Source organism: Coregonus lavaretus (assembly GCF_964263955.1).
Source record: "Coregonus lavaretus genome assembly, contig: HAP1_SCAFFOLD_390, whole genome shotgun sequence".
Taxonomy (NCBI): domain Eukaryota; kingdom Metazoa; phylum Chordata; class Actinopteri; order Salmoniformes; family Salmonidae; genus Coregonus; species Coregonus lavaretus.
In genome coordinates this window covers 199,361-212,983 of record NW_028163054.1, presented here as the reverse complement: position 1 = coordinate 212,983, position 13,623 = coordinate 199,361, and the positions used below count along the sequence as shown (strand labels likewise).

At 43.7% G+C, this 13,623-nt stretch overlaps 1 protein-coding gene across 1 annotated transcript in view; it reads right to left on the bottom strand.

Annotated features, from left to right (window-relative positions):
- Positions 1-1,564, bottom strand: part of LOC311118535 (nidogen-1-like) — a gene marked incomplete at its 3' end in the record, with an annotated part of 34,137 nt that extends 32,573 nt beyond the window's left edge. Inside the window, exon 1 of the mRNA XM_084193328.1 lies at positions 1,318-1,564. Within this exon, the coding sequence (XP_084049454.1) occupies positions 1,318-1,518 (201 nt within the window). The 5' untranslated portion in view covers positions 1,519-1,564. The remainder of the gene's footprint in view (positions 1-1,317) is intronic.
- Between the last annotated feature and the right edge of the window lie 12,059 nt (positions 1,565-13,623).

Here is a 13,623-nt window from a genome sequence, read left to right as displayed (position 1 = left end):
CACCAGACATCCATCTACAGCCACTAGACATCCATCTACATCCATCTACATCCATCTACAGCCACTAGACATCCATCTACAGCCACTAGACATCCATCTACAGCCACCAGACATCCATCTACAGCCACTAGACATCCATCTACAGCCACTAGACATCCATCTACAGCCACTAGACATCCATCTACAGCCACTAGACATCCATCTACATCCATCTACAGCCACTAGACATCCATCTACAGCCACTAGACATCCATCTACAGTCACTAGACATCCATCTACAGCCACTAGACATCCATCTACATCCATCTACAGCCACTAGACATCCATCTACATCCACTAGACATCCATCTACATCCACTAGACATCCATCTACAGCCACTAGACATCCATCTACAGCCACTAGACATCCATCTACAGCCACTAGACATCCATCTACATCCATCTACAGCCACTAGACATCCATCTACAGCCACTAGACATCCATCTACAGCCACTAGACATCCATCTACAGCCACTAGACATCCATCTACAGCCACTAGACATCCATCTACAGCCACTAGACATCCATCTACAGCCACTAGACATCCATCTACAGCCACTAGACATCCATCTACAGCCACTAGACATCCATCTACAGCCACCAGACATCAATCTACAGCCACTAGACATCCATCTACAGCCACTAGACATCCATCTACAGCCACTAGACACAGTTCCTTCAGAAAGTATTCATACCCCTTGACTGACTCCACATTTTCTTGTGTTCCAGCCTGAATTCAAAATGGATAACATTTCTTTCTTTCTCACCCATCAACACACAATAGCCCATAATGACAAAGTGATATTTCTGAATTTCATTTTCAAAAAACATGTTTTCATTTCGTCATTATGGGGTGTTTTGTGTAGATGGGTGAAAAAATAATCAGTGTAATCCATGTAGAATTCAGGCTGTAACAACAACATAATGTGGAATAAGTGGAGGGGTATGAATACTTTCTGAAGGCACTGTACTATTGAATATTGTAATTAAGATGATTTGCAAAGTTCTATCTATTTAAATACTTCATGAATATGCATGTAGAACATGGTATTTCATTTATACAAGTAAAAAAAGGAATACTATCTGTCAAATCGACAACATGTTGAAACCACGTTAATGGTGCCATGGAAATCATTCATCCAATGGGTGCATACTCATGACACTAAGAAATGCGTAAATTGTATAACCGAATTCTCTCCACGCAGGTTTCCAGTAAACTTTTTTTCCCGTAGTCTGCTCAGTCATACACATTATAGTCAGATAAAAGGTAAACTTACATAGATGTTATCGAACTTTCCATCATAGAATAAAATGGGTTTATCCAGAACCATTTGTTGCGACACGTCATTCCCCTGTTCCAGAACTTGGTCTCCAGTTGTTTCGCCGAACGGGAAGAACTCTTCCCGGGTCAGACCGTGCACAGACAGCGCCAGAAGAAGGGCAGCGTAGACCAGACATCCTTGACCCTGCTGTCCCATGGTTAGTGCTGCTTCACGGACCGCGGAGTGGAGCAGTCAGAGGGGAGAGCAGATGCAGAGAGACTGTTGCACTGAACTGGCCCCACAGCAGATTAAGCACAGAGAGAGAGAGTTGTATCCAGGACCGGCTCTAGCCTTTTGGGGGCCCTAAGCAAGATTTTAGTGGCCCCCCTCTTGACGGTTGATAGAAAAAAAAAGTTACTTACCTGCAATTCTACCTATTTTGCCATGGGGTGGAGCAATTTTACACATTTTGTAATTAATTACACCATGTCAATATGATATCTGAGTGAGAATAACGAATTAAGTGGCTGTCAGGGACTGACATTATATTAACCTTTATTTAACCTGTCAGGGTATCTTTATTAACTAGGCAAGTCAGTTAAGAACAAATTCGTATTTACAATGACGGCCTACCAAAAGGCAAAAGGCCTCCTGCGGGGACGGGGGCTGGGATTAAAATATATATATATAGGACAAAACACACTTCACGACAAGAGAGACGCCACAACACTACATAAAGAGAGACGCCACAACACTACATAAAGAGAGACACCACAACACTACATAAAGAGAGACACCACAACACTACATAAAGAGAGACACCACAACACTACATAAAGAGAGACGCCACAACACTACATAAAGAGAGACACCACAACACTACATAAAGAGACGCCACAACACTACATAAAGAGAGACGCCACAACACTACATAAAGAGAGACACCACAACACTACATAAAGAGAGACGCCACAACACTACATAAAGAGAGACGCCACAACACTACATAAAGAGAGACACCACACCACTACATAAAGAGAGACGCCACAACACTACATAAAGAGAGACGCCACAACACTACATAAAGAGAGACGCCACAACACTACATAAAGAGAGACGCCACAACACTACATAAAGAGAGACGCCACAACACTACATAAAGAGAGACGCCACAACACTACATAAAGAGAGACGCCACAACACTACATAAAGAGAGACAACACTACATAAAGAGAGACGCCACAACACTACATAAAGAGAGACGCCACAACACTACATAAAGAGAGACGCCACAACACTACATAAAGAGAGACGCCACAACACTACATAAAGAGAGACGCCACAACACTACATAAAGAGAGACGCCACAACACTACATAAAGAGAGACGCCACAACACTACATAAAGAGAGACGCCACAACACTACATAAAGAGAGACACCACAACACTACATAAAGAGAGACGCCACAACACTACATAAAGAGAGACGCCACAACACTACATAAAGAGAGACACCACAACACTACATAAAGAGAGACGCCACAACACTACATAAAGAGAGACGCCACAACACTACATAAAGAGAGACGCCACAACACTACATAAAGAGAGACGCCACAACACTACATAAAGAGAGACGCCACAACACTACATAAAGAGAGACGCCACAACACTACATAAAGAGAGACGCCACAACACTACATAAAGAGAGACGCCACAACACTACATAAAGAGAGACGCCACAACACTACATAAAGAGAGACGCCACAACACTACATAAAGAGAGACGCCACAACACTACATAAAGAGAGACGCCACAACACTACATAAAGAGAGACACCACAACACTACATAAAGAGACACCACAACACTACATAAAGAGAGACACCACAACACTACATAGAGAGAGACACCACACCACTACATAAAGAGAGTGAGACACCACACCACTACATAAAGAGAGTGAGACACCACACCACTACATAAAGAGAGTGAGACACCACACCACTACATAAAGAGAGTGAGACACCACACCACTACATAAAGAGAGTGAGACACCACACCACTACATAAAGAGAGTGAGACACCACACCACTACATAAAGAGAGTGAGACACCACACCACTACATAAAGAGAGTGAGACACCACACCACTACATAAAGAGAGTGAGACACCACACCACTACATAAAGAGAGTGAGACACCACACCACTACATAAAGAGAGTGAGACACCACACCACTACATAAAGAGAGTGAGACACCACACCACTACATAAAGAGAGTGAGACACCACACCACTACATAAAGAGAGTGAGACACCACACCACTACATAAAGAGAGTGAGACACCACACCACTACATAAAGAGAGTGAGACACCACACCACTACATAAAGAGAGTGAGACACCACACCACTACATAAAGAGAGTGAGACACCACACCACTACATAAAGAGAGTGAGACACCACACCACTACATAAAGAGAGTGAGACACCACACCACTACATAAAGAGAGTGAGACACCACACCACTACATAAAGAGAGTGAGACACCACACCACTACATAAAGAGAGTGAGACACCACACCACTACATAAAGAGAGTGAGACACCACACCACTACATAAAGAGAGTGAGACACCACACCACTACATAAAGAGAGTGAGACACCACACCACTACATAAAGAGAGTGAGACACCACACCACTACATAAAGAGAGTGAGACACCACACCACTACATAAAGAGAGTGAGACACCACACCACTACATAAAGAGAGTGAGACACCACACCACTACATAAAGAGAGTGAGACACCACACCACTACATAAAGAGAGTGAGACACCACACCACTACATAAAGAGAGACACCACACCACTACATAAAGAGAGACCTAAGACAACAACACAGCATGGCAGCAACTCAACATGACAACAACATGGTAACAGCACAACATGGTAGCAGCACAAAACATGGTACAGACATTATTGGGCACAGACAACAGCACAAAGGCAAGAAGGTAGAGACAACAATATATCATGCAAAACAGCCACAACTCTCAGTAAGAGTGTCCATGATTGAGTCTTTGAATGTAGAGATGGAGATAAAACTGTCCAGTTAGTGTTTTTTGCAGCTCGTTCCAGTCGCTAGCTGCAGCGAACTGAAAAGAGGACCGACCCAGGGATGTGTGTGCTTTGGGGACCTTTAACAGAATGTGACTGGCAGAACGGGTGTTGTATGTGGAGGATGAGGGCTGCAGTAGGTATCTCAGATAGGGGGGAGTGAGGCCTAAGAGGGTTTTATAAATAAGCATCAACCAGTGGGTCTTGCGACAGATTTACAGAGATGACCAGGTTACAGAGGAGTTTACAGCGCAGTGATGTGTCCTATAAGGAGCATTGGTGGCAAATCTGATGGCCGAATGGTAAAGAACATCTAGCCGCCTGAGAGCACCCTTACCTGCTGATCTATAAATTACATCTCCGTAATCTAGCATGGGTGGGATGGTCATCTGAATCAGGGTTAGTTTGGCAGCTGGGGGTGAAAGAGGAGCGATTACGATAGAGGAAACCAAGTCTAGATTGAACCTTAGCCTGCAGCTTTGATATGTGCTGAGAGAAGGACAGTGTACCGTCTAGCCGTACTCCCAAGGACTTGTATGAGGTGACTACCTCAAGCTCTAAACCCTCAGAGGTAGTAATCACACCGGTGGGGAGAGGGGCATTCTTCTTACCAAACCACATGACCTTTGTTTTGGAGGTGTTCAGAACAAGGTTAAGGGCAGAGAAAGCTTGTTGGACACTAAAAGCTTTGTTGTAGAGCGTTTAACACAAAATCCGGGGAGGGGCAAGCTGAGTATAAGACTGTATCATCTGCATATAAATGGATGAGAGAGCTTCCTACTGCCTGAGCTATGTTGTTGATGTAAATTGAGAAGAGCGTGGGGCCTAGGATGGAGCCTTGGGGTACTCCCTTGGTGACAGGCAGTGGCTGAGACGGCAGACGTTCTGACTTTATACACTGCACTCTTTGAGAGAGGTAGTTAGCAAACCAGTCCAAAGACTGGTTTGCTCAGAGACACCAATACTCCTTAGCCGGCCCACAAGGATGGAATGGTCTAACGTATCAAAAGCTTTGGCCAAGTCAATAAAAATAACAGCACAACATTGCTTAGAATCAAGGGCAATGGTGACATCATTTAGCACCTTTAAGGTTACAGTGACACATCCATAACCTGAGCAGAAACCAGATTGCATGCTGGGGAGAATACTATAGACATCAAGAAAGCCAGTCAGTTGTGGTCCTCTGTAGCTCAGCTGGTAGAGCACGGCGCTTGTAACGCCAAGGTAGTGGGTTCGATCCCCGGGACCACCCATACACAAAAAAAATTATGCACGCATGACTGTAAGTCGCTTTGGATAAAAGCGTCTGCTAAATGGCATTATTATTTATTTTTTATTATTTATTATTTACGTGTTTTTCCAACACTTTTGATAAAAAGGGCAACATAGAAATTGGCCTATAACAGTTAGGATGAGCTTGACAACATTTCGAAATTATAACTAATAACTATTCTTATTCTCAATAGTAAGTTGAGACCCCGACTGAGTTCCAAAAAAAAACAACACCAAAAAACTGTTTTTCTTAGGTCCCCTTATCGGCCGGGGGACCTCTAATGGCTCTTAAGCATAGAACCAACCCTGGTTCAGTCCAGAGTTGACAGGGTAGGACAGTGTAGGACTGGATATTCCACTTGTACTAAGTACACACCCTACCCAGTCATTGAAGTAATCCAAAAAGAATGATTACGACCACAAATAACAATAACTGTAGCGATCCTGTGTTTATGAACGTGGATATCGACTTGGCCACTTCAGCATGCTTTTGCGACACAGTTGATGCCGCTCAGGGCTATGGGCCAGAAGGTTGAGGGTTCGCTGACCACAGACGAGCTGCCTGTATAATTACACTGCGTTTCACAGCCGGCTGCAGACAATGATCAGCTAGGGAGAAATCAGATTTTTAACATTTTGATGCCATATTTATAATTATATAAAATATGAAAGCATAATTGCATACTGATTACCGACTTCAATATATTGGTTTGAGTTTTCAACACCACAATCAAATAGAATATGTCAATCTCGACAAACAGAAAATACATCCCTCTCAACCTTGTACCCGGTATCGGAGGCTTGGCTTGACAATTTTCCGAATGTGGATTCCGTGATTCTGTCCTCGTTCTCCGCACAGGGTCCTGTGACTGGTTGTGTTTATGCCGTACATTAAAAGGCCATACGTTATGCAGAGTGCGTGTTAAGCTTTCCTGAATAACTGGGAGTGTATGTGGACACATTATCACAGGATGATTTGGGAGAATGTTGATCTGCAACAGACATTCAGTATCAGAAGTGGAAATACAGCCAGACTAGCCTGCTACTGAGCCTTTCTAGATCTTATAAACGTTTACCCACAACTGATCCAAATGGAATGAAACATTCAAATCACAGGGCTTTTGCGCCGTTATTCAATTGAAATTTTCACATCAGTTTGCAGCCTAAGAGTAGAATGTTGTACTAAAAAACAATAATGCAGTTATTCACTGCAGTGTGGTGTTGTGGGCTAAAAAATAACTCTGGTGAATATAGGCCAGTGTGTGGCCTAAAGCAGCTGGCTCCAGTGTCTTCCTGAGGACACCAAACACTGGAGAGGTGTCTGTTATTGGGGACCTACCTGGACTACAGCAGAGGGCTATCTGACATTGGACCATTTACTGGCATTATACAAACTCTGAGGACAATATGACAGTAAGGCTGCGTCCCAAATTGCTTCCAATTCCCTATGTAGAGCACTACCACAGAGCTCTGGTCAACAGTAGAGCACTACCACAGAGCTCTGGTCAACAGTAGAGCACTACCACAGAGCTCTGGTCAACAGTAGAGCACTACCACAGAGCTCTGGTCAACAGTAGAGCACTACCACAGAGCTCTGGTCAACAGTAGAGCACTACCACAGAGCTCTGGTCAACAATAGAGCACTACCACAGAGCTCTGGTCAACAATAGAGCACTACCACAGAGCTCTGGTCAACAGTAGAGCACTACCACAGGCTGGTCAACAGTAGAGCACTACCACAGAGCTCTGGTCAACAGTAGACCACTACCACAGGGCTCTGGTCAACAGTAGATTACTACCACAGAGCTCTGGTCAACAGTAGATTACTACCACAGAGCTCTGGTCAACAGTAGAGCACTACCACAGAGCTCTGGTCAACAGTAGAGCACTACCACAGAGCTCTGGTCAACAGTAGAGCACTACCACAGAGCTCTGGTCAACAGTAGAGCACTACCACAGAGCTCTGGTCAACAGTAGAGCACTACCACAGAGCTCTGGTCAACAGTAGAGCACTACCACAGAGCTCTGGTCAACAGTAGAGCACTACCACAGAGCTCTGGTCAACAGTAGAGCACTACCACAGAGCTCTGGTCAACAGTAGAGCACTACCACAGAGCTCTGGTCAAAAGTAGAGCACTACCACAGAGCTCTGGTCAACAGTAGAGCACTACCACAGAGCTCTGGTCAACAGTAGAGCACTACCACAGAGCTCTGGTCTACAGTAGAGCACTACCACAGGGCTCTGGTCAACAGTAGATTACTACCACAGAGCTCTGGTCAACAGTAGAGCACTACCACAGAGCTCTGGTCAACAGTAGAGCACTACCACAGAGCTCTGGTCAACAGTAGAGCACTACCACAGAGCTCTGGTCAACAGTAGAGCACTACCACAGAGCTCTGGTCAACAGTAGAGCACTACCACAGAGCTCTGGTCAACAGTAGAGCACTACCACAGAGCTCTGGTCAACAGTAGAGCACTACCACAGAGCTCTGGTCAACAGTAGAGCACTATATCGGCAAGATGGTGCCATTTGGGACACAGCCCAAGTCAGTGTATCGAATGCTGATCATTTGAGGCTTGCCGCTCACTGTAGCATGCCAGCGGGCCATACGCTAATCACCTCGGTCGGTATCAACCTCTACCCTGCTGGGATAATGAGCATCTGATTGGTTGAACTTGAGCATCATTGACCATTGTTGTGGCCTGATGGGTCGGTTTAGCTTGTGGCAGACAAGAAGTAGAACAGGCACTTCTCTGTTTACTGACCCAAACGATGCTTTGGACTAGTGGAGAGATCCCATAATAGCCAACAAGGGTTATAATGAGTCTCATAGTACCTTCTCATACTCTTACACTGTCCAGAATAGACCAGTGCATCGAGTAGGTATTATAGTTAGCTTTCTAAAGAGGTCATTGACATCTCATTTATCTCTCAGGGAGACAATCCAAATATGTTTCAGCTCCAATAATAATATTAGACCAGTTGGTAGAGCGTGGCGCTTGCAACGCCAGGGTTGTGGGTTCGATTCCCACGGGGGGCCAGTATGAAAAATGTATGCACTCACTAAAACTGTAAGTCGCTCTGGATAAGAGCGTCTGCTAAATGACAAAGATGTAAAAATGCAGTCCGTTTCTATCTATAAGCCATCAAACTGCTGAACACTTGAACTGGACTGACCACCTGCTCTGACTCTCACAATTCACAACTGCTGCTACCAGACCCCCCCCCCCCCCCAAAACACGTGTACATATTGGACTAAAAATTGACTATTAATTGTGCCTCCTCTATTATACTTATGGGTGAAGGTAGCTTAGTGGTTAAGAGTGTTGTGCCAGTAACCGAAAGGTCGTTGGTTCTAATCCCCGAGCAGACTAGGTGAAAAATCTGTCTGTGCCCTTGAGCAAGGCACTTAACCCTAATTGCTCCTGTAAATTGCCCCGGATAACAGCGTCTGATAAATGACACACAAAAAAAATATATATATATATATTTATAAATAAAAGAACCAGCAGCAGACCACCCTGCATCCCACTGCTGGCTTGGCTCTGAAGCTAAGCAGGGTTGGTGCTGGTCGGTCCCTGGATGGGAGACCAGATGGTTCTGGAGGGCCTGTAGGAGGCACTCTTTCCTCTAGTCTAAATAATATCCCAATGCTCCAGGGCAGTGATTGGGGACATTGCCCTGTGTAGGGTGTTGTCTTTCAGATGGGATGTTAACTGGGAGTCCTGACTCTCTGTGGTCACTAAAGATCCCATGACATTTATCGTAAGAGTAGGGGTGTTAACCCCGGTGTCCTGGCTAAATTCCCAATCTGGCCTCGTAAGAGTAGGGGTGTTAACCCCGGTGTCCTGGCTAAATTCCCAATCTGGCCTCGTAAGAGTAGGGGTGTTAACCCCGGTGTCCTGGCTAAATTCCCAATCTGGCCTCGTAAGAGTAGGGGTGTTAACCCCGGTGTCCTGGCTAAATTCCCAATCTGGCCTCGTAAGAGTAGGGGTGTTAACCCCGGTGTCCTGGCTAAATTCCCAATCTGGCCTCATACCATCATGGCCAGCTAATAATCCCCAGCTACCTGTCGGCTCATTCATCCCTGTAAATATTCCCCAGGTTGTTAAATAACATGTTCATTCTATTCTACTGCCACTTACTTGATGTTCCTATTCTTAGTTTGTACTGTTTCTCATTGTCGAGATGGAACCTGCAAGTAAGCATTTAGTTGGAAGACGTATAGCATGAGTATCCCGTACATACGACTAATAAAACTTCAAACCGAAACTAATTGAAACTATTGTTCTCTCAGTTATACAAATATGTTTCAGCTCCAATAACAAGTCTGAAATAACCACTGCATTGCATTCCATTGAAACAGTGTCTGATGTGCTTCCTGTCTGGCTTTGGGTTGTCCACTGTTGCCATCTGCTGGTCAGCCACAGAACTTGTAGAGCATATACATAATAGTAAACCAATATTTGCCGACAGCTGTAGACCTTACCTTACCGTGAAATGCTTACTGACAAGCCCTTAACCAACAATGCAGAGTAAGAAAATGTTAAATAAACTAAAGTAACAAAATGCTTGTTCTGACTATGCTGTTTCTTGAAACCAGGGCCTCGTATCCACAAAGTGTCAGAGTAGAAAATTGGTGGTAAGTGCTGAGAATAGAGGCATTTTACTCTGATGGGTCAAAATTTAGGTCATGGCTTTGTGATGGCCACTCCAATACCTTGACTTTGTTGTCCTTAAGCCATTTTGCCACAACTTTGGAAGTATGCTTGGGATCATTGTCCATTTGGAAGACCCATTTGCGACCAAGCTTTAACTTCCTGACTGATGTCTTGAGATGTTGCTTCAATATATCCACATAAATTTCCTTCCTCATGATGCCAACTATTTTGTGAAGTGCACCAGTCCCTCCTGCAGCAAAGCACCCCCACAGCATGATGCTGCCACCCCCGTGCTTCACGGTTGGGATGGTGTTCTTCGGCTTGCAAGCGTCCCCCTTTTTCCTCCAAACATAACAATGGTCATTATGGCCAAACAGTTCTATTTTTGTTTCATCAGACCAGAGGACATTTCTCCAAAAAGTACGATTTTTGTCCCCATGTGCAGTTGCAAACCGTAGTTTGGCTTTTTTACGGCGGTTTTGGAGCTTCTTCCTTGCTGAGCGGCCTTTCAGGTTATGTCGATATAGGACTCGTTTTACTGTGGATATTGATACTTTTGTACCTGTTTCCTCCAGCATCTTCACAAGGTCCTTTGCTGTTGTTCTGGGATTGATTTGCACTTTTTGCACCAAAGTACGTTCATCTCTAGGAGACAGAACGTGTCTCCTTCCTGAGCGGTATGATGGCTGCGTGGTCCCATGGTGTTTATACTTGCGTACTATTGTTTGTACAGATAAACGTGGTACCTTCAGGCGTTTGGAAATTGCTCCCAAGGATGAACCAGACTTGTGGAGGTCTACCATTTTTTTATCTGAGGTCTTGGCTGATTTCTTTTGATTTTCCCATGATGTCAAGCAAAGAGGCACTGAGTTTGAAGATAGGCCTTGAAATACATCCACAGGTACACCTCCAATTGACTCAAATTATGTCAATTAGCCTATCAGAAGCTTCTAAAGCCATTACATCATTTTCTGGAATTTTCCAAGCTGTTTAAAGGCATAGTCAATGTAGTGTATGTAAACTTCTGACCCAATGGAATTGTGATACAGTGAATTATAAGTGAATGAATCTGTCTGCAAACAATTGTTGGAAAATTACTTGTGTCATGCACAAAGTAGATGTCCTAACCGACTTGCCAAAACTATAGTTTGTTAACAAGAAATTTGTGGAATGGTTGAAACACTTAAGTTGGAGTCATTAAAACTCGTTTATGTAAACTTCCGACTTCAACTGTACATCAAATGTCCCATTTATTTTTCAGGACACTCAAGTATTCTGTTTTTTGAGTTGATGTATATAAATATCATATCCCGTTTACAATAACCTGAATAAGCTCCTATCCTGGTTTAGAGAAACCCGAATAAGATGCCTGGGACATGCTTCCCTTAGATGGGATACTGTGGCATGCAAACCCTTTTACTGTTGTTTTCTGCCAGGCTCAGTTTTTTGTTATCACCTTTTTAAGTTCAGTTGGAATAGTAAGTCTGTAGGCCTCAGTCTATTATAAGGATTTCAACCACATAAAATATGAAATACTATCAGAAACATGTTGGATAATTTTTTTCAAAGCTTTTAATTGACTTAAAACCGGTCAACAAGCTGACGTTTTGCACTGGAAATCTCCCCGGTCCCTAAACGTCTTCACTCCAAGAGAGAAGCAGATATTAAAGACAAAACTTTACAGATGATACATTTATTCTATCGATTTTATGACATCATTCTGGTGAGCAAGGGTCTATTTAGTCTTCTGGGGCAACATATAATGACAGAAGAGAAAACAAGAGATGACAAGTTGATAAATAGCCCAAAATGTTGGAAATTATAAGAAGAAAAATATGAAATATTTTAAACTCTTTTTTTTCGCACACCATGTCAAAAAATCGTTACTCCGTCCCTGGGCAAATTAGGAATATGCTGTTTATTCAGGGCTACAGGGATATTCGTGAGCGGGATATCAAAGGTGCATGTAATCAATTTATTCTGAATAAGACCTTAACTGGGATATGAGATATTATTTATGATACGGTGTGGATGTAAACGTGGTCAGTGGTTCCTGCGCCCATAGACAGGCAATTGTTTTGGAGTTGAAATAATGTTATGATATTTCTATATGATCAACCCCGAAATAATCCAGACCTACATTAATTCTTGCACTTCTGACAATGATTTTACGTGAGGCCTAATTCACATAATATCCCTAAAAACGTATAACCACTAGGCTAACAAATAATCAAAAATTTATTTAGATTATTTAGTTAACCTACATCACGTTATTTCAAGTTACCCCTTTGGAGCGCAATATCACGTTGTTAAAAAATATGCCTAAATTGGACATGCCTATAAATTGGGCAATTGAGAGCATCCAGGGGTGTTCAGTGATTAACAGACCTTGAGAGCATCCAGGGGTGGTCAGTGATTAACGGACATTGAGAGCATCCAGGGGTGTTCAGTGATTAACAGACATTGAGAGCATCCAGGGGTGTTCAGTGATTAACAGACATTGAGAGCATCCAGGGGTGTTCAGTGATTAACAGACATTGAGAGCATCCAGGGGTGTTCAGTGATTAACAGACATTGAGAGCATCCAGGGGTGTTCAGTGATTAACAGACATTGAGAGCATCCAGGGGTGTTCAGTGATTAACAGACATTGAGAGCATCCAGGGGTGCTCAGTGATTAACAGACATTGAGAGCATCCAGGGGTGGTCAGTGATTAACAGACATTGAGAGCATCCAGGGGTGTTCAGTGATTAACAGACATTGAGAGCATCCAGGGGTGGTCAGTGATTAACAGACATTGAGAGCATCCAGGGGTGTTCAGTGATTAACAGACATTGACAGCATCCAGGGGTGTTCAGTGATTAACAGACATTGAGAGCATCCAGGGGTGTTCAGTGATTAACAGACATTGAGAGCATCCAGGGGTGGTCAGTGATTAACAGACATTGAGAGCATCCAGGGGTGGTCAGTGATTAACAGACATTGAGAGCATCCAGGGGTGTTCAGTGATTAACAGACATTGACAGCATCCAGGGGTGTTCAGTGATTAACAGACATTGAGAGCATCCAGGGGTGTTCAGTGATTAACAGACCTTGAGAGCATCCAGGGGTGTTCAGTGATTAACAGACATTGAGAGCATCCAGGGGTGTTCAGTGATTAACAGACATTGAGAGCATCCAGGGGTGTTCAGTGATTAACAGACATTGAGAGCATCCAGGGGTGTTCAGTGATTAACAGACCTTGAGAGCATCCAGGGGTGTTCAGTGAT